This window comes from Epinephelus lanceolatus, chromosome 18, assembly GCF_041903045.1.
Source record: "Epinephelus lanceolatus isolate andai-2023 chromosome 18, ASM4190304v1, whole genome shotgun sequence".
Classification (NCBI taxonomy): Eukaryota; Metazoa; Chordata; class Actinopteri; order Perciformes; family Serranidae; genus Epinephelus; species Epinephelus lanceolatus.
The window spans coordinates 27,910,829-27,932,636 of NC_135751.1; the positions used below are offsets into that span (position 1 = coordinate 27,910,829).

Genomic DNA, 21,808 nt, shown 5'->3' on the forward strand with positions numbered 1-21,808 from the left:
TTCTGGTTGAGCCAGCCCCCCCAGATATCTGCAGCCACACTGAGATCAGCTCACGATAAAAACACACACTGTAAACACATAGATGATGAGACAAGTTATTTATGTAGTTGTTATAAACCTTTATTTGGTCACAACAAAACCCCACTGTGAATAATGTGTACATATTAAAGGAACACTGCACCAACAAAATGATCATTTGTAAATCAATTCCTCACCCTGTGTTGAGTTTGAGAAGTAAACTTTCTCTCACATGCCTCCATGGTGAACGAAGAATCCAAAACCAGAAAACTCTTCCAAGAGGAGTAAAACTGCACCATGTTCAACCAACGCACACCAGCAGAGCACTTGTGTAAGTGCACATGCTGCGTTCAAATGCACACACTTGCCTTGGGTGCAGCGCCTCAGTGCATGAGACTGTTCATACTTCAGTGTTTAAATAGTGAGGTTTTGAAAAATGCTGCATTCATGTCGTGTTGGAATAATTGGAAAAATTTGTTCTCTACTTGGAAAATCCACATGAACGCCCCCTAAAGTCAGCACAACTTAGATAGGTGAAAATTTTGGTACACAACTGGTCAAACTGCTATTATATTATGCAGAAAACATGGCAGATGAATGTAAACATTTGATTTATGTTAAGAAAGTTTTTATTAATTCACGTATTGCATATTACTTTTTGCTCACATGTAACTTGTAATCTGGTATTAGGTTGTATTCGTAACTAAAAAGCTTTTTGTTAGCATTAACCCTGACTACGGAAGCACACTGCATTCACTGAATAATAATAATAATAAAAAAAAATTTAAAAAAAATCGACACATCCTGATGTCGTAATTACGAGACCCTGACGTTGTACTACCTTAAGGCCTTTCGCTGATACCGTAATAACATTAATGCTAGCTGATTTTAAAGTGAGTCCACCGAGAAACAGTTGGACGGTACTTCCGGTCAACATTTTTCAGAATAAAAGCGTTATACCTGTAGACTACAGAGGTGAATTGAGATATGTTGTAATTACGAGAAAAGATCTTGTAATTACGAGATTTTTTTTATTTATTCGGTGAATGCAATGTGCTTCCGTAGATAACAAAGATAAAGCAAGATTTTAGTGGTTTTAGGGAGTACGGGTATAGCAAGAAGTCTGGGACAAAATTACTGTTATATAAAGCTAACGTTTGTTTCACCATACTTGGATAGCAACACGAATCTTCACTAGGACGTTTAATGCTCTGGGGTATAAAAAGCAGCACATATTCTTTCCACATTATAACTAAAAAGCTAATGAACACACCAAAGTGGGAAGAACGACTTTCTACCTCACAGAAAAGTACCATCTGAGGAGCACATGACTGCAGCATAAGACTTGGATTATAGTGCAGGAGTTGCATCAGGGTTTTTAAATCAATGTTTTTATATAGTTAAACACAGTCTTTTAACTTCAGTTCATTTTCTACGTCTTTGGATTCTCCGATCATCGTAAAGGCAAGCAAGAAAAACAATGCTTTCTTCAGCAACTAAAAGAAACATGGTGAATAACTGATATGCAAATGATTACTCTGTGGGTGAAAAAAGATCAAATAAAAATTAAAAAAAAGAAAAAAGAAAATCAGTGTTGAATGTGACGGTGATGTGAAGCTGACAAACTTTCTGTGAAAAGCCGTCTGCCGTTTATAACTTGGATAAGATCCTGAGTGCATCAACAGTACTTTGTGTGGAGAGTGACAATTTACACACAGCCTTTACAAATTCTATTTTACATGTTAATCTCTTACAAATCATTAACGATACATACTCTACTTAATAAAAACACTTTGCAAAATGCAAAGGCCTCAGCGTACAATACACTACTGTACAAAAAAACAGACTCCAGCACAGCTTAATATTACAAAAACCATATAAAGTAAAAATCTTTAGTGCAGTCTTTGAAAGCACCAAAGGATGTGCTGAATCAGGCATTTGAGGTTATTTAGCTGTGTGCCCTTCAGGTGAGAATACCTTTCCTGTATTCAGTGATTCAGTCATTTCATCCTAGAAGAAACAAGTGGAAGCTTCACCAGACAGTCCTCTGTGCACACACACCTCTGACCAGATCATCTCATGCCGAGGTCAGGATTTTAAGGTGGCAAAAGGCACTATGATTTATACTGCTGCCTGACTATTCATCCTCGCTTCACAACACAACCTGTAAATGTGTTTCAGCCAAAACATTTGGACCTTCAAAGTGTGACCACTCAAAGAGCAGTATTTGTTTCAGGACTCTGTGTGATCATGAGGACACGTCTGATCTCCTCTGTGGTTCCGGGGAAAACTTCAGCAAGGTACTGCAGAGTGCTCTTTGCAAGACCAAGGTGGATCGCATCCAAGTAGTGTAGGAACCTGTAGAGTAAAAACAAAAATCAGTTTTCTGTGGACCCATTTCAACAGACTTGGCTGCACTTGCATGAGTTACATGCATGCACCGTGTCCTGCATACGATTACAGTTCAGGTTACACTTTCACACATTTATTTGTAGTCTGTCAGTTATACGTGCTGGCTGCCTGTGAGGAGAAGCACTTCACCACATCCTGCCCACACTTTAAACCGAGACCTGATGCTGCTGGCCAAGTGAAAAACTACAGGGGTGCAAACTTATCAGAGGTGAAAAAGATGACAAAGAAAGGGGGGTAGCTAGTACAAAAGAATGTGGTTTTTGCTCTTTGCAGCTATTGCAACGTCTGTGTGGTCAACTAAAAGACAGGGCACAGATATGTATGTATTTCAGCTAAATGTCTACACCACTTCCCAAAAGCCAAAAGCAATTGTTAAGGTCATGATTAGGACATTATTAGTCTTGCTAATATTATCTTAGCATAAAAAAACAAACAACCAAAAAAACAGAACCATCAGGGGCTAACGCTAACGGGAAGGTGGCACTTTGGCTGAAGAGCTAATGCAAGTGGAATTTGGAAGAACAAGTACACTAGCTAATGTTAGACTCTATGGAAATAAGATTAATCCAGATCTAAACTGTGATGGCTAGCATTTACTCAATAAAAACAACCCAACCATATCAGGCTAAGTCCCTAGCTTGACATGTCATCATTTAAGCCAATTTAGGAAGTAGTATTTCACTTGTATTTTTCATAAAACTGGACTGTCTGGTCATGTAACACCAATTTCAAAAGTATTTGTCTCTTACTACTGCACAGAGAAAATAGAAGAAGGGCTGTGGCATTCGCTACCAGAACACACCGCACCGCACCAGACCGATAACTGCTCCCACTGGAGGATGATGTAATGTGAGCTTTGCCATTGTTCAACAGGAAACACCATGGCAGCCAGCTGGGAACAAACGATCATGTAGTAAGTTGCTAAAAACATTTAAGGTGAAAAAAAGAAAGGCAACGCACTAACAGAATCTCGGTTCATGTTTGATCATGGAATGATGCAAAATGTGTCATCTGGTGATTATGAGCTGGAAGATGAGCAGGTAGAGCTGGGCGCTGGTAAGATGGAAGTTTACTACAGTTTATTTACACACACTACTAGTTACATTGTTATGACACAAAGCTGTAGGAGTGTAGCGCCCCCAGAAAGTCAGAGATTCAAATTGCAGATCCCTCAGGTGACTGAGATTCTTTAGAGTTTTTTATTTTGTCAGTAAACAGTGTACTTTTGTGGATGTTTTGGTCCCCAAATTTTGTTGCAGAGTAAGTGCTCCTCTCTTTTACATTGCTCTTCAGTACAGGCAGCTGCGGACACTGAGACAGCTGCCCAGAGGAGGGGAGGCCTTGCCAAGTGAGGTTTCAAGATAACATTATCTTCTGCCTTTTGTTTAGAAGTGGTAAAATTACAGCTCACAGTAACTTAGGATGATAAAGTTTTTGGCTTTTGTTTCATATCTAGTGCCGGCAAAAATGTTAAACATTTCTGATCCACTGTTTGCGCAGTTAGGTTGTTTACTATATTCCATGAATGTCTCTGTAACACTGAACGTCAAACTGAACTCTGCTCAAACTCTCAAACTCTATATGGGAAAAAAAGGGAACTAATAGTTGAATATTTGTATTTAACAGCCAAATCTGATTTGAGTGATGTAATTCTGAGTCAGGTTGAAAATCAGCACTGACTCTGGTTTCTGCATGCTCACCTTCGTTTAACTTTGCCCTGCTCCTTCAGCTGCTCTGATCTGCAGATGGTGCGAAGAGCTGGCAAGTAGTCCAGAGCAGCTGCTGGTTTGTTGCCCAGAGTACCAAACACTCCTCTGAACGTCAGACTCTCCATCACCTCTCTCCTCCGCTGGGCCAGCCTGTAACACATAAATACATTTTATCTGTATTTGAACTGGTTTAACTGGTCAGGATTGGAATTTGTTCATTCTGTGATCAAAGTCATGCCAACTGAGCCGCAGAGCATGAAGTTTACACTGCAAACGTTGATAACATTGTGTAAAGAAAGATGAGACTCACTGTGGTTGACAGGGACCCTCCTGAGTGATGCTGTGACTTTGTCGATGAGCGGCCACAGGGAGGGTGAGTTCTGCCGCAGCCTCTTTTCCCAGCTCCCCCTCTAGTTTCTGGGCTTTGTCCCATGCCTCCGCTACAGAAACACAGCACTTGTGGAAGCTCAGAGCCTCCACAGCAGCTGAGATCTCAGAGACATGTTCTCCTCTCATCCAGCTCCCTCTCTCAGTCTCAACACGTGATTCATCTGTCATCCCGTCTTTCATCACTGCACTGGCTATTGACATTCCTCTGTGGCCGTCACCCCCTTCTAGATGAACGGGCAAGGCTGAGTCCATGTACGACATGTTGTCTAAAAAGTCAGCTATTGATTCCAGACACTGGGAGACTGGGAGACTTTTTACCCGCTCCTCTGGAGTCAGTGGTTTTCTCTTCACCCTCTGTGAAACGGAACTCTCTTTGACCTCCTCCTTTGCCTGAGGAGCGCCCTGTGGCTTGCAGAGAGATAGAAAACTGTCCTCTGAGTCCGAGTCCAGTCCATCCTGGTCAGGTAGACCGTGCCGCCTCTTGTTCTTCCTCATTCTGTCTGACATTTTAACTGGACTGCCGTCATCTGAGCAATCTGCTGACTCTGACGTGTGCAGTACCCTGGCATGGGATGGCATCTCTTTCAGATTAACGGAAGGATGGTCTTGTGATGCAGAAACAGACTGCTCTGGTTTGTGGGTAGAGGTAGTCAACTGTGTGAGAGGTAGAGGTAAGAGTGTCTCCATGTTGGAATAGAGCAGGTCCACTCCTCGTCGCTTGCAGTTTGTCAGCAGCTCCCAGCGTAGTGTCTCCTCCGATGGACTCTGGCTCTGTTGACGACACAAACCCGGTCGATCAAGAATTAAAAAAACATTGTGATCATATTAAAGAAGTCATCGGGAGGTCTTAGCACGGTTAAAGTATTTCAGGCCTCACTTGTTACATGTTTCAGGCCTCACTTGTTACATGTTCCTACTCTAAGCACTGTATGTATGGTAAATGAAGTGTTTACCCTGAGCAGCTCCCAAATGTCCCTCTTAGGTTCAACATTCAGCAGGCCCAGCATGCTCTCAGTGCAGCCGGTGTCACAGGGAGGGAGAGTGGGTGGGTCCGTCACTGCACACGCAGCTGCCTCCTTATCAGTCTCTGTATAATGGTAAAAGGTGATTTATAACAACATTAAATTTATTTGAATAACAATTCTCTTAACACAGCTACAAAATGCTTTAACAAATGACATACCAGACAGGAATAAAAGGTAAATAAATACATTGTCCAAGAAAAATCATACAAGTCAAGTTTGGCTGTTCAATTCCAGTTTAAAAACAATAAGTTTGTTGCTGTGTGGATTGTGTACGGCAAATCATTCAAGAATTTATCTTATCGTGCACAGCAGCAGATTTCTTGTGATATTAAGAGATTACACATAAATTACAGAATCTCGAGATGACACAAAATTCCATCTTGTCAGACGCCAACCAATCAGTCCATCCAGGATTTCAAAGGCTGTTTTTGGGACTGTTGCAACCTAAAATGACTGACTTCATGGCATGTTTATGGGCATTTTTTCTGTGAAATAGCAAGGCTAAATGAAAATTGCAAAAGAAGTTGTGATGCTGTCTCAGATTCAATAGACTCACAAGTCAGTCTTTAGACGCTTTGCTTAACTAAAGACTGATAACTTTCTCCCTGATTTTGTGTTTAGATGGGCGGATACAATTTCAGAGTTTAAAAAAACTCCCTATGTTGCAGAACCAATAGTAAATCTGCAGGGCGGTCCTTCGGTGGCTCACTGAACTATTGTGCTTATAAACATAGTCCCACTAGAAACATGTGTAGCGGTACAAAATGGCTCAGCCGTGCTCACAGAAAATGCCGTCAAAGTTTAGTGGATGTTTGTCGCGTTTGCGGCGACACATTCTCATCAACTAAAAGAAACAAACATAATCTTTTACAAGGCCATGACTCATCCGTCCGGCCGGACTATAACATTAGAGGGAATCGCCTTGTTGTTTACAAATACTTCGGGTAGAAAACCAGCAGAGCTTTTAGCTATATATATAGCCTATATATCACATTTTTCACATCACTGTATCACCGTTTGGACTAATCCGATGTTTGTAAAGTCTATAAACACAATGATTGAAAAAACATTACTATTTCTGTGTGCACGTTTAGCTGGGCTAACCGTTAGCTGTTAGCCCTGTTAGCCGTTAGCGGTGTCTGTAATAGGTAATAACTTATTAAACGGTCCGTGAAAAAAATATCTTTTCCAGCGGATATCTTAGTTACAACATGATTGAGCTAGCAAAGCAGTTTTGTGTTGCTATGTGTGGTATTTATTCACTTTTGGGAAATCACGATGTCTAGAAAGCATCAGTGGCTGCAGCTGACAAGGAACGGCTAACAGCAGCAGCAAAGCTAACATCAGGACATCATCTGTTAAAAGCTTCCCGTTGTCGGATACGACATGAAACTACTCCAGTTAGCTCAATAATGTTGTAACTAAGACATCCGCTGGAAAAAATATTTTCTTTACGGATGAGCGCACATTTGATAAAACGGAGTTAAATCTCTCAGCATCCATTTTCAAGCTCTCTGTGTGTTTGTTTCCTTGTGGACGAGAAAAGGGGGAGAGCACATTTCCGAGAAGGCGTGTCCTTTTCAAAAATGCAAGAGGTGTTGCTTTGTTGCCGGCCGTTTTTGCCGGTGTGTTAAACACACTTTAGAAAGGAGTGTCCCCAGACTATCAGAAGGCGGAGATCTCTGATTGTCTGGTGGCGAGACTACAGATTCAAAGCTCATCATTCATGCACTTAGAGCTTTTCTCCATTGAAAAATATGTTTTGGCTTTTTCTCCTGACTGGCCTGTGATATACGGTGATACAGAAATGGTTCATCCAATCACCTGCCGAGTATTTTTTTTGAAAGTGCCTGCCCTTTTCAGATGGTTCCCTGTAACAAACTGTGTCACATTATGATTTAGGTGCCATGCAGCAAACACAAGGTCACCCTTTGTTACATGTCCAGACATAGAAACTGCGAGAAGAGCTTTTTTCTACTGACCTAAGTGTGTGCCCTTCTACATATGGGGTTAGCAGGTCAGAAGTAACTTGGGGCTTTACCATTTAACGCTTTATGAGTGATTAATAAAATTTTGAACTGTATTCTAGAAGGAACGCAAAGCATAGGAAGGGATGAGTGCAGAATAGAAAGTTACAGTAATCCAGATGAGATTAAATAAAAGGCATAAATAATTCTGATCCATGTCGACAGTAGATACAAACAGACTGATTTTGAAAGTGCTCACTGACATCTACAAAACATTGAAAATATAAATAAAGCAAAATCAATTAATAGCAATATTACTATTCCAACATTTTCGCATGCTTCCTCAAACTCATCTCCTTACCAGCTTTGCCAGTGTGCGTCAGTGGCCTGGTCACGTGGTGGCCGCCTGCGCTGCGAGTCCAGAACTGCAGCTGCAGTATACTCTGTCTGATGTCACATCCATTGAGTCTGAGCAGAGAGCTGATGTCCGACAGGTCTGTCCTCACATCCTCAGTCAGACACAACCCCCTCAGGAAGCTGCTCACATCCATCTGCACCAGGAAGAGAAGGACAACTGAAAAACTGACTGATGCACAAATGATTACTTTTGATGACTGATTGTTCCCACTACACTGGCATCAAAAGATCAAGCCACATTAAACAACCAGTACAGTCAGTAAGATCTAATATTGAAGCATTTGTATTGAGAAATCGTCCACTCACCACTGAAGGTGTTCTGAAATGGATCTCTTCAAAGTTGCCATCAAACATGGCGCTGAAAGCAGGATCTATAAAACATGCAGGATTTGATTTAGACTCAAAACTAGAGCATAAATAAATCTGATCAACTCACACAAAAGTGTATGACATTTGACCTTCCTCCTTTTACTCACCACTGGTAGTGAGGATGACTGGCCTCTTCGTAGTGGTCATAAATGTCTTGATGGCAGCTAGAAACCCCGAGTCATCATCAAAAATAACATCCACTTCTTCAAACAGGATCAGTGAGGTGGCTGTCTTCTTGCTCTGCTCCTCACTATCCTTCTCTTTAGGGGTGGTGGCTGTTGGAGATTTGACTGCGGGGTCCTTCTGCTTACTGGCACCTTCATTTGCTTTTGTGGCTTTCTTGGAAGCAGCTATATGAAGAGATGAGGGAGAGAGAAAAGAAACAGCAAAATACTTATTGTTAAAGTCCTGATAAAACGTTTTCATGAAGGTGGCCTAGTCACATAAGTTAACATTTACCTGGTTGTTCGTTCTTCTTAGTGTTGGGCGTCTCCTTGGTGGTGGGTCGACCCATTTTGAAGAAGTTAGCCAAAGAGGTGGGAGCCAGGCCTCCTCTTTTTGTACCTCTTGGGGACTGGGGATTTTTCCTGGGAGAGGACACCACCCTACGAGGAGAGTTAACCTTTCCTGGGAGATGAAGAAAACAATCAACAATCAGTTTGTGTTCGTCTTGTAATTAGAGATGCACCAACTGATCGGCCAATGACAAGAGTTGGATGATTTTCAGCTAAGCCCCAGAGAAAACTGCAATATTCACGCTGTATATAATGCCAAACACATACAAAATATGCATACAACAGTTCCTATCACAAGCCAACCGCTCATTAGAAACAGTGTTATCAAAGTTAGCTCTGTACATACTGGGAGAGGATCCAGGCCTGAGAGCGCCAGCGCTGCTGCTTGTGCCGTAACTGTTGAAGTAGGTGGGTTTGTGGGCGTTGACCCCCTGACTGTCCACCTGGTGTGACTGAGTGGCTTCCTTCAGTTGGGACAGAATGAGACGGCCGCTCCGCTGAGATGAAGCGTTCACCTCAAATACCTTAGAAAAGCACACAGTCGTTAGGAAATGAGGACGCTGATTCTCACACACACACAGTTATGTACCTTACAGATTTTGTACCTTGAAGCCGAGCTCCTGGGCGCAAGCATAGACTGCAGCAGTCTTTCCCACTCCAGTGGGTCCTGTGATAAGCAGTGTGTTACATAACATGTCCTCGTCATCCTGGGTGTCCTCTTCTCCGCAGTCCCAGTCTGAGTCTGCACACAAAGAGCCATCATGCGGTCACACAAACACACATCAAACCAACAAATGTAGTTGAAAAGAAAATTGTAAAATGTCTTTTTGTCCCACCATTGCTGCCTTCCTCTTGTGTCTTGTCTTTCTGCTTCTTTCTCTCTTCTCGGTCTGCGCGTAGTTTCCATTCCTTCAGCCAGCTGTACAAAAAGAAACATTAAACATTCACCCCAATGATCCTGACACATCAACATATTGTGCACATCTGCGTAAAGGTCTGATACCATTTAAGAGATGCAGTATAAAAGAAAACACAGTCAGTTGCAGTGGAATTAAAACAGTTTTAGTGCCTCACCTGTGCAGCCTCCTCACTGCGGCAGCGTTGCCTAATATGTCACTGGAGTGCTGAGGCTGATATTTGTCTGTCCACAGCACGTCCTCCTTCACCACATCTGTAGAACATACAATAAATTGAGTATCTCTGGGTGAGTATAGAGAGAAAAAGAGATTGAGACTAGGTCACCCCTGCAGCCTTGCTTGGACAATAAGCTGAAATGGTCACAGATATGGATACCCACTACTGTAGTGATCGGCATATTTGCTTGTGTTGCAAGACTGAACGCTTCAGGAGATCCTTCGTCCTAGTGCTGCACGATTTGATAAAAATGTGCAATTGCGATTATGGTGGACAATACCGAGATTTGCGATTGCGATTACAATAAAATGTAATAAATAAATGGTATCGTGAGTCTTTTTGCTTGATTCAGTGTTTCCCCTACATTATATTAGGGGGGCACTGACCTGACATAGTTATTATTATGGACAGACAGTGTGTCAATGACCATTAACAGACTGAGCACAGTCAAAGACGCTGCTCACACAGTAGCGCAGCACATCTGCAGATGAAAATTAGCCTGTATGGCTAAATTTGGCACATTTACGTGACTTACGTGATCATGTTAATTAATGTGCACTGTCCCTTCTTAAATAAAATAAACATAAACACAAACTGTACACACAGCGGAGCGAGCCTGTGTTGCGTTCAGGTGTTGTCACGTAAATGACAAATTCCAGCACGCCATAGCACAACACAGCAGCATGTCAAGTGGGCCGAAACAGAGCAAAATTGCTCAATTTTTCATTTGTTATGGAGTCCATGATTTCCCTGTGACACTTACAAATGTTTGCTTAACTGTGCTTGGATGTTGTTTTATGAGGCTCTGGCAGCTTTCAGTTGTCTCTTTGTCTTTAACGTTCCACGGCTCGGCTTTCTCTCGCATGCACTCTTCCTACTTTTCCCTGTGCTGTGCTGTCTCAAGTGTTGTTATAGACTGGTCGTGTTGCCGCGGGACGTGGCGACTTTAACTTTTAAACTTTTACACAGCACGTCTTTCAGGTATGGCGACTTTGGACAGAAAGACGCGCTGTGTAAAAGTTTAAAAGTTAAAGTCGCCACGTCCTGTCTTGAGTGCTGATATAGATTGGTCGTGTTACTCCGGGACGTGGCGACTTTAACTTTTACACTTACACAGCACGTCTTTCTGTTCAACGTTCTTCAGCGTCTGCGTTGGTCACTGCTGCACGCCGGCTGCACGCACCAGGATAGCTTGTGGGCGTGATGTCAACAAACTCCACACACTACAGGAGAGGCAGTCACGTTCACAGGCACACACGTTAACATTTGTTTAGCCTACATTAAATCGCAAATCGCAGCCTTTTATGCGGTTATGTAATCGCACAGCCTGACATCGCGATTGCGATTAGATTAATCGTGCAGCACTACTTCGTCCCCACAGCCATCAGACTGTATAACACCCCAGTCAGTGTCAGTGGCTCATGATCTCCCTCCACACCCTACTACTTAGCCCCACTGGACTCAAGCCAATTCATTAATAAATAGTAACTTAGAGACTCAGAGACTTACATCAGCCCATGATGTTTACAGACACCAACTGGATCTATCCAGCAAACAAGTTAACAATCACCACATGAATACCTTTAACAAGCTTGTACTGAAGTTGTCATGCCAGTTGGAAGGTGCGATTTCCTCTTGGAGGTGGTTTTTAAGATAATTATACATTGTTGTGGTGGAGTCAATGACGGCAGCTGTATTTATAGTACTTTCAAAAGCACTTAATAAAAGTCTGCCCTCGCTTCACTGTCAGAGCCAGTCAACTGCTACAAAAGGAAATACTGGAGTTTAAAAAATACTAGAGTAAACACAGATTTTTAGCTGCAACCCTCAGAGAGCGTAGCTTAAGTTGGACTTATGGTGTGTCAGTCTGTTCCTCTTTAATTGCAAACTTGCACTGACATTACATAGGAGCTTCCTGTCGTGCAGTTATGTCATTTAAGTCACTTCCCATTGGCTGATTGCCCAATTTTTTTGTTCAGCACATTTTCTGATGTCATGAGGCCAGTTTCCTAATTAGATCAAGTGTTGTCTATTGATTCCAAAGTTCAAAGAGAGAGTAAAATAAAAATTGGGTAATTCAGAGTGTAACATGTGACACCTCACCTTTATTTCCAGTGTTCTCTCCCAAAAGCTGCTCATCAGTCACAATCATACAGTCGTCTTCAGATGGGATGGGAGCAGTCTTGACTGAAGGCTTGGCTTTGTCGTCCACCTCCTCCTCTGGCTTTGATCTCCGAGATCGCCTCGTACGGCCTCCCCTTTTTGTTGGCTCAGGCTCAGAAACTTTCTCTTCTACACAGGCTCGTTGCTTCTTCGCCACCTTCACTGTTGTTTCCCCCTCATCATCTGTCCTCTTCCTCTTCCCTCCTACTTGTTCAGCAGGCAGCGTGGAGCTTGTGGCTCTGGTTACAGCCTCTGGTTCTAGAAGGTAACATAAAGTGGATGTGCAGAATAGTTTAATTTAATCTGTCTCTATTTTGGCAGGTTTGTAAATGTTAATCGATTAAAATGCTGCCTAAATAATGTGCTTTGAGGGCACATTGCTTAACTTAAAAACGTTCTTCTTGTAGATGCTGATAAATAAATACAGGATAAATAACAGCCTAAAATAAACATTTAATGCCATCTGATGCTCTCAGTGTGCGAGTCCAATAAGTGCCTGTCAGACTGACCTGAGACTGTGCACTGCTGCTGGTGGTCGGCGCGTCTCTTCAGGAAGCGAGTGAGGAACGTCTGAACAGGGAAGGGAGGGTTACAGGTGCTGACCTCCTCCATTAGAAGCTGACGAACACTTTCAGAGATCTCAGGCCTCCAGCCAGAACCCTTCAGGAAGAAAAATACTTGTTTTAAATATTGTGTTTGCTGTTTAACCCCACTGTAGTTTACCCTCATAACGTCTTATCTGTTTTAACCATTTATAAAAAGTTTAATAAGTGCACTATAAACCATGAAATTAACAAAAATACAAACAAACTGGACAGAAATAAGACTTTAACTATGTGTTTTTATGTCTCGCTTAATAAGCCTTTTTAAATATAACATCCAGGCAGCCAGATAGTAGCTATAAGTTAGGCAAATGTATTCTGAGGTATCGATCCTGTTGAACATGTAACTGCATCACTACCTTCATCATTATAGTCATTTCAACATACCCGTTCACAGAAGGCTCTATGAGCTGGTTGCGTCTTCACACAAAGGGAGCCGCTAACAGATGGAGTCAGGATGGATGTTTGACTCCAAAGCTCTTTCATATGAGACAGTAATGAAGACTCAGGCCACAACAGACCCCAAAGAGGACAATCTGTCAAACAACAAAAACAAATTTAGTCAGGCTCCCGTCCCTCTTGATTCACCAGTCCTTCATAATAATGAAACTAATGCACAAAAAAAGACAACTTAATTATTTAACTAACTGTACTAGACAACGGTGATGGATGAAGTACTGAGATCATGTCTGTAGGTAAATGTAGCCATACCACACTCCAGAAATGCTGTTACAAGTTAAAGTCCTGCATTTAAAACTACTTGCATCAAAACATAACTTAAAGTACCAAACGTAAGAGCACTCCTTATGCAAAATGGCTTACTTTGGAACAATATATATTACTGAATTATAATTATCACTACTTTAATGCAGGGCTCAACAGTAACACTTACCGGGTTGCAACCATTTTGAGATATTGGCAACCTACGATATTGGCCTTTAGTTGCCACCAGTGGCAGCCACATTTTGACATAAAAAACAGGAGCTGCAAACAGCAAATGTTTTTAATATTTGTTGAATTACTGTGCGTAAACATGCGTGCAAACAGACATTTGCTTTATAGACTATGGCGAAGCAACTTGGAGTAACTGTGGGGTGAGGAGTTTGACTAACCCGTCACCATCACAATCAAATGTGCAAAAACTGATGAACCAGATGAACCTGAACGAAAAACAGAAACTTTAATTTGTGAAGTCTTGGGAGCAGGGTTGGAACTTTGGCTGATGGATCCCAAAATCTACCAGCCACTCAATAGATTACCCTTTTTTGGCTAGTGAGTGCAGCAAATCTATTTTACCAGCATTTAGCTGGTGGCTGGTGCTAATTTCCAACCTTGCTTCAGAGGCAAAGTATCCCAGTGTCTCTGGGCTGAACAAAAATTCATACTGCAAAGCATGCACAACATACATCTCGACAAGTGACACATCAGGTTCACTAATTCAAGGTGGGATACACAAGCACTGGAGCTGAAGGCATAATGAGAGGGCAGCTTAATGATAATGAGGTGGAGGCTGCAAGAGCTGGCACACCAATTAACAAGCCGATGAACAGCAGCATTTGCAAGATTAATGCTGCCAAGCGGGATTTTGTACACCAGAGATTAAGGGTGGAAACATTAACTGAAACCACTTGAGATTCAAATTCTGTAAGGTATCAGTTATGTTATTATAACATCCACATTTAACTGCGTAGTTTCTTAATTACTCAAAATGTAAGGTAACCAAAAATGGGAACCAAAAGCTGATGCCTGATTGCCACTCATGGACAGTACTTGAATAAATGTACTTAGTTACTTTAGACAACGTGTATTTCTTTGAAGGAACAGCTCACCATTTGGTGCTTGGTTTATGTGAATAACAGGTTGAAAGGAGGAACAGGAGAGAGAGTAGGCCTCCTTGGTGGCAGCAGTCTTGGCTATCTGTTTCCTGAAGGACTCAGGTAGGCCGCTCTTCAAGAACTCTCTGCGCGCCCTGAACTGCTCATCATCCTGGGAGTTCTCAGAGCCCTCTCTGCTGCTGTCATCAAAGATGGAAATCACTGCAGACACCTTCCGAGCAGTTTTCTCTTGGCCCAGCGCGGTCGCTTTGGAGCCTGTGAGAAAGAAAGCAGCACTATTAGATGAGACTACAACAAAATGGCAAACAGTAAATGAAGACTTGGAGTGGGAAAGACTACCTGGGACAGCCTTGGCCTCTTTGCCACCAGATGGGGCTTTACCCAGAACTTCATTCAGACTGCGTAAAGGTTTCTGGGTTTTAGTCTTTCCTGCTGCCTGGGGAGTGGTACTCTGGGCGTCCTCCAGGCAGATGACAGAATCCTGAAAAAACAAACCAAATAACAAGGAAAAGAATGAGTGAACACACAGATTACAGGTACAATTAATCATGTGTCATATCATAGGTACAATCATCTCTTTTGTGCAGTCATCCAGAGGGCCAGACGAGATCGGCCCGTAGGTCGTACGTTTGACATCCGTTTTTAGGCCTTTACAGCACTTTATAAACACTGATCTGCAACTAGTTTTATCAAAATCCTGCTACCAACCCCAAATTAGAGTGAAATATTTATTCTATATAGCGCCGTGTTGAGCAGCTATGCACCCCAGAATGGACTAAGTACACTTGCTTCTCAGTGGTTTTGGTAAATTATAGTTATTTCACAAGACCAAGGAGAAATTCAGTGCAAAACAAGCTGCACCAAGGTATATGTCTACAACAAGGTTGCAACCTCAATGTGAACAGGCTCCGTATGTGCAAGCAAACAGTCCAAAGATAGTAAAAGATCTGATAAAACTTAACTTTTTTTTAAAAATAAAAGTTACCAACTGTAGCTTTAACTGTACCTCATCTTCACAGTAGCTCTTCCTGGTGGAGGCCTCAGTTCGTGATGAACGCCTTAAGGTGCCCTTCTCCTTGACAGCAGTTTTTTTACTCTGCTGAATGACCTTGGCTTTCTCCACCAACTTCTTCGCCTGCCTCTGTGTTTTAGAGTCAGCTGATGTCTGAAAAATATAGAGAGAGTATTTCATCATCATCAGCCCATAATTACGATAATATTATAACACTGCTCCTTGTCAAGTCAGGACAACAATTCATGACATTCAGACCTTTTCCAATATGTAACAATCATACTTACTTTAGGAGTCAAAGAAGTGTTTATGCCACTTTCAGCCTTGGTCGCATTTCTATGGACTCTAGTAAATTTAATCCTTAAGAAAAAGAAAACAGAATTAGAACACAAAATGAAAACACAAAAATGTTTTAGCAGGGTATATGCAGGAATCCTGAGGTTAATTTCAATACCTTTTTAAGACTTTTTTTAAGACCTTCCAAAAAAACCTTAAGACCTCATCGCCACTTCAAGCTGTCGTTAGCAGCAACGCATCTTTAACTTACTAAACAGTTGTAGTTTGCAATTAAATCTATGGAGCACAAACATACAACAGAACTCAGATAAAATGAGATGGCGCCTTGAACGCAACACTAATCATGTCGTCCATTTACGGTTGTTTTTTCCCCTTTAACCATATGTAAACTCAAAGAACAAGAAGCAATGTCTGTTAGGCATATAAGATTTCATGTTCCAGTTCCAGTTTGTGTTTTTAATTGATTGATTGTTTTTGGTTGGTTATTAAAAAAGAAAACATCTCCGACAAGGAAATAGAAAGCCCGACGTGCAATGAATGAAGACCTATTATCCTGCTTGAACACAGACGACTAAATTCTTTCAACAATGTGACTCAAAATAATGATAAAATAGATTTTATTGATGTAAAATAATATGCTGATGGTGACATTTTCCACCGGTCTGCTGTGCTCTGAGTCTGGTGTCAGTGACACATGCTGCTGAGTCGCGCATCTGTCTGCTTGCGCTGCAGTGCTCGCCAAGGGTTTTAAATTTTAGTGTTAAACACTACTTATCAGCAACCAGAAGTGTTTTTTCGTTTGTGAATATTTTTATCTTAATTCTAGGGTTGCAAGAAACTACCCTTTCACCATAATTTTTAAGTTACTAACTTTTTTGGACTTTTTTTTTTCCGCTCAGCCCCCACCCCGAGTGGCAGTCCGAGTGTGTCTCTCTACACGTCCTTGTTTATAATAGTCGCAAGGAGGAAAATAAATTATACATTCATGGATACTTTTTGTCAAAGCTTGAATGCCAAGAAAATTTAATACTTCATAAAATCGTAATTAAGACTTTTTAATGCTTTTTAAGGGCCTTAATTTTCCAACATTTGATTTATCAACTTTTAATACTTTTTAAGACCCCACGGACACCCTGTTTAGAGAGGTGCTGATTCAACCGTATGATACATTTATCACAGACTCATTGCAGGACTGTTAGAAAACAGTGAAGGCTCATTTATGCTCAACATTAGATATGTATGCGGAAAAGGACGGAACCTTCTGTTCGTACTCGCTTTCATTTCGTTCATATTTGTGCATGTTTTCTCAAAGCAATGTGTAAAAATGCACCAGAAATGCTTTTCACAGAATGTGTGATAGTATTATAGCATAGCTGTATGCATGTGTCACCTGATTGGACTTTCTTTTGAGTCAGGTGGGCACACCATCTCTGCTACAAAGACGCCACGTTTGGACTTGCGTGTCTTTGGGGTGGACACCTTTGCAGGGCTGTCATCGGCGGTGGCGGCGGCAGCAGCAGCAGCAGCAGCTGCATCCTTCGACTCATTGCGTTTCCTGGTTTTTCTGATTGGAGTTGTTGGGGTGGTCTCCGGTGACTGCCTGATTACAGCCTCTCTTCTGGACCTCCTTACTGCTGGGATGGAGGGAGTTGAGGTGATGGGAGGCTCCTCTTCTTTATCAACGGTCTCAATAACTGTGGTCACTGTGTCTTCCGCAGAAGCAGCAGGTGGGGTGGTGACTGCCTCCTTCTCTTCTACTGCCTTCTTTCTGCCTTTTCTTGCTGGCTTCTTCTTAGCTACTTTGTTTTCCCGAGAAGCAGCAGGGACTTGCTCAACAGAGGCTGGAGTTACAGCGTCTTCTTCTGCAACTTTGTCCGCATCGTCCAAAGCCTTCTCTCCTGGTTGCTTCTGTTTGCCCTGGACCTTACCGGGCTTCGTTTTGGACGCATCCAGACCGGGCTGTTTGAAGGCAGCCATGAACTGCTTCCTCTCTGCCTCACTGCACTTGGGCATGGATTCACTCTCAAGCACAGCCAGCTCTAGATCTTCCTCTTGAAGAACCACATTGGATTTACGCTTGACAGTCAGGGAGGTAGAAGGGGGAGGGTGTCCGGCCTCTGTGTGAGGAGACGTTACAACCTCTGCAGGGCTCGTCGCCCCTTTTTTCCTGTTGAAGATGGAAGCTACCTTTGGCCCTGCCTTGTTGGCTTCCTGTTTGGGTGAGACTGCATGTACTTCAGCCTGGATGGTGACGGTTCGGGGTGAGACTTGAAAAGGTGGCTCCGCAGAACCCACATGCTCTTCAGCTTTAGGGATGTCCAACTGGTCAGTGTCCATTGCTTCTGCCTCTGTTGTGATTTTACTTTCATCGTCTTTGCCCTGTTCATCTTCCATGTCCTCTTCACCCCCGTCCTGGCTCTGACTCCGCACAAAATCCTCAAAGGAGATTGTGACCGTGCTGTTGTTTAACTGAGAGGCCTCATCCACGTTGACCTCCATACTAACATCACACAAGGAGCTCTCTTTTTCTCTCTCCTCTGCTTCTGAATGCTTTGCCTTCTTAGAGTTTCGTGCAGTGGGTTTGACTTTATCTTTTGATGGTACAATTGGAGATAATTCAATGCTGTTAAGTTCTGGATGAAGTTTGACATCTTCATCTTCTTCTTGTTTATTCCTTTCTGATTCTCCAGTAGAAGCCTCAGCACTGAACTGGGCCATCAGTGCTGCTGTATCACTGCCAAAAACACCACAGCTGCTGACTGCTTCTGCTGGTTCCTCTACAATTATGCAGCTCGCCTCATCTGTGGAGCTAACCGCCTCAGCCTCCACAAGTTTTCTTGCAGCTTTGCTGGCTTTTCTACTCCGTCTCTGAGATGGCTGTTTCACTGCTGCCTCTGGTCTGGTGTGTTTTTCTGCAGGTGGAGACGTCTGACAGTTCTCTTTTGACTGCTCAGGTGAGCTGGTCTTTTCTTTAGAGGACGGAGCCTTACGGCTGAAGTAGTCCATGATGTTGTTGGAGCGAGGAGGTGAAAAGGGTTTCTCCGCAGGCTTGGGCACAGGTGAGAAGTAGTTTGTGATTGTCTTGACAACAGGACTGCCACCATCTTTGCGAGATTTCTTGCAAGGCTGTAAAAATAGTCACAAAGTTAAGAAGTATTTCACTGCTGTAAAGACTGGGCTGTGTATCCAGTAACAAACACAGTTTTTTTTAAATTAGTGCTATACGACCAGAGACAAAAGAGGTGCTGTGGCATTTGCGTTTGGTCAAGAGGTAAAAAACCTGCGGCTAACAGAATGGACTTCGCTGCACCAGACCAATAAACGCGCCTGCTGTTGGACTTATGTAATGCAAGCCTGGCCATTTTGACAAAGGGATCAGTATGTGGGCCAGCTGGTAGCAAATTATCTGGAATTACAGTTAAACAGTAAGATAAAAATATGCTAAAAATATGCCTGGAAATGAGTTAGCATTTTAGCACTCCTGGTTCCCTCATCTTTAAGTCGACGGGTCTGTGGTTAACACAAGCTTAAGAGACTTCCATATTAAATATGTCGGTAGATATCCCACATCTGCATTTTGAAGCTTTTCTGTGTCTTAAAAAAATGCAGTTGTTAACAAGCTGCTAAATGAAACTACAGAACGTCATCACGCCAAACACACCGCCACAGCCTCGTTGTGGTGGCGACATTAAGACATGTGACCACAGTGTAGTTTGTTTATAGCCTAAAATTAGGTATTTACTTCTGGCAATTGCATTTAGGGCTTCAAAAATCATAAAAGCGGTGTTCATTTGTGAAGATGATCTTGCTAAACAAAACATGCAAGTAATATAAACATTTAAACATTTTATTTTCTGCAACTATCCAAAATCGAATGGAATAATCCCATAAGCTTTTTGATGAGGGAACCGGGGGGAGCTAACTTCTGCATCATCCTGGAGCGCTCTGTAGGTATTGCAGCAACAGAATCGTAATTTAGATTTGATCAGCACCTGTTTCTTGTTCACAGATTCTAATGTTATATATATGTTGCATACTGGTAAGATGGAGCAAAGTTTTCCAGAGTTCATTTACAGATTTTAGGCACACTGTTATGATACAAAGCTGGTTGAAAATCAGCTAAGTATCCTGTTAATCAAATATGAAAATGCAGGAATGAATAAACATTTCGTAAAAGCTTTGCATATGCTATATGCAACAATCAGTGTCGTAAACATACCTGGGTGTCAAAGTCCTCAATGATAGATGCCATAGCCACAACACCAGCCATAATGTGAAGTGACCTAAAGCAAAAGCAAACATTGTTATGCACACTGCACATGGAAAGCAGAGGATTTTGTTTTTTGGCACTTGCTGTCAGGAGAGGAATTAAGGGAGATTGCTTCAGAAGATATCCACGGTCTGAGCCTCTTTATATCTACACAACGCAGACATCCACCGGTGACATAGAGGGTCATCCAGTGGGCCAGAGTGGACCCTTTGGAGGGCCAGTTTTGGCCCACTGTCTGTATGTTTGACACCCTTGATCTAGTGGGTTGTTGCTGTTACTTCCCTACAGGTGCTAGTGTATCTATGGTGCCCTTGTGAGTCTGACTTTATTTTACCTATTGTTTTATGGGTATGGACATTAACATCTGTCTTATTTGCTGTGTTTATGTATCATGTGCTCTGTGAGGGAGTGGTTTTACATTTTTATCTTTATTTAAGTGTGCTCACTGAGACAAATTCCCATCAGTCATGTAGATATGTGTACAAACAAATGTGCTGCACAATTCAAAAGATATTAACTATACTTTACTCAAAGCCAACCACCATATGGGACACTGGTGACACTGTAAACAGTAAACAGCCCTGCACAAGACAAAGAGTATTTGTGAAGCAGCTTTAATGCCACACTACGCAGGAAGTTAGGAGTTCTGGTGAGGCAAAGTCAACACAACATAGTATATTGTGTAGTGAATATCTCAATAATGTCATAAAGGGGTCAAAGGCAGCAACATGAAAGTAATATCATCCCTGACATGGCGCCCTGTAGCCCCTCTAGTTTTGTGCCATATCACAGACGCCAGGAAAACAAAGGTCAGGAAAACACTCACCGATAAAACCGACCAGGTAACTTGCTGCAACTTCTTAGACCGTCTTCTTTCCGTTTCTTATTCACTTCTCCGTGTTTGTGAGTGAACAACAGAGGCAAAGTTCATTGTGTGAGGCGGACAGCTCTGTGTGTTGCCACCACACATATAAATTTCACCGTAAAACAACAAGCTAGCAGACGTCGGTAGATGCTACTCTCGTCGCAGCTTCGCTCCTCACAAGTCCCAGAAGTGCTCCGTACATTCCCAACATGTCCGCCACAGGTGTGTGAACGCGAAGTGGAAACCGTTAAACTGATATTTCCCGAATTGTTCGTCTGAGTAGGAATACAAAATACATGTTTCTTGACGTCTCTTGCTCTTTCAAAAACGCGCCAGCCCGGTCCTGAACGAAGAGCGCCAAATATACGCGACCTTTGGCATGACTGGCTTCAGCCAATCGCAGGAGAGAAAATGCCCTCGCCATCTGGTGACGCAGTAAGCCCATAACAAAGATGGCGTGTGGCGGGGCGGTTAATGGAGAGGGAAAAGTGACAGCTACCTCTGCTGGCTGCGCCGATTATTGCTTTCTTTACATATTGAAAAACATTTTTCAACAATACATTTTGTAATCAGAACAAAAGGCTCCAGGGAAAGAAAATGAAGTTTAGTTTAATTACATAAAAAAGGAGAAAAGAAAATATTAAAAATAAAAATAGCATAGGGGAGACCGTCACACTTTTTACTCTTGTGTGAATTACTCATCATTGAAACATCTTTCAATAGTCATTCCTACATTAAATAAAAGCTTAAGGTCTTGGCTTTAAATTGGCATCCTTTGCACTTTTACAACTAATTGTAACAAGATGTA

General features: G+C 42.2%; 1 protein-coding gene across 1 annotated transcript; it reads right to left on the reverse strand.

Annotated features, from left to right (window-relative positions):
- Positions 1-87: 87 nt before the first annotated feature.
- atad5a (ATPase family AAA domain containing 5a) lies at positions 88-21,553 on the reverse strand. The gene is made up of 22 exons (XM_033645529.2): positions 20,962-21,553; positions 20,085-20,148; positions 17,256-18,991; positions 15,856-15,928; positions 15,563-15,721; positions 14,896-15,037; positions 14,551-14,811; positions 13,109-13,257; positions 12,629-12,779; positions 12,060-12,377; positions 9,897-9,993; positions 9,659-9,741; positions 9,428-9,564; positions 9,169-9,346; positions 8,767-8,934; positions 8,415-8,657; positions 8,245-8,309; positions 7,883-8,072; positions 5,483-5,616; positions 4,450-5,300; positions 4,131-4,289; positions 88-2,376 (listed from the first exon to the last, which is right to left on the reverse strand). The coding sequence occupies exons 2-22, from the start codon at positions 20,133-20,135 to the stop codon at positions 2,232-2,234; spliced, it is 5,490 nt and encodes a 1,829-aa protein (XP_033501420.2). The 5' UTR covers positions 20,136-20,148; positions 20,962-21,553; the 3' UTR covers positions 88-2,231.
- Positions 21,554-21,808: the final 255 nt, after the last annotated feature.

What these genes read in the sequence shown, in the direction of transcription:
- atad5a (XM_033645529.2), bottom strand. Translation starts at nt 20,135, where the DNA reads ATGGCTGGTGTTGTGGCTATGGCATCTATCATTGAGGACTTTGACACC. An exon ending in TTGAGGACTTTGACACCCAG is followed by an intron (nt 18,992 to 20,084) that starts GTATGTTTACGA and finishes CTATTTTTACAG; the next exon opens with CCTTGCAAGAAATCTCGCAA. An exon ending in CAGGCCTGGATCCTCTCCCA is followed by an intron (nt 8,935 to 9,168) that starts GTATGTACAGAG and finishes TTCATCTCCCAG; the next exon opens with GAAAGGTTAACTCTCCTCGT.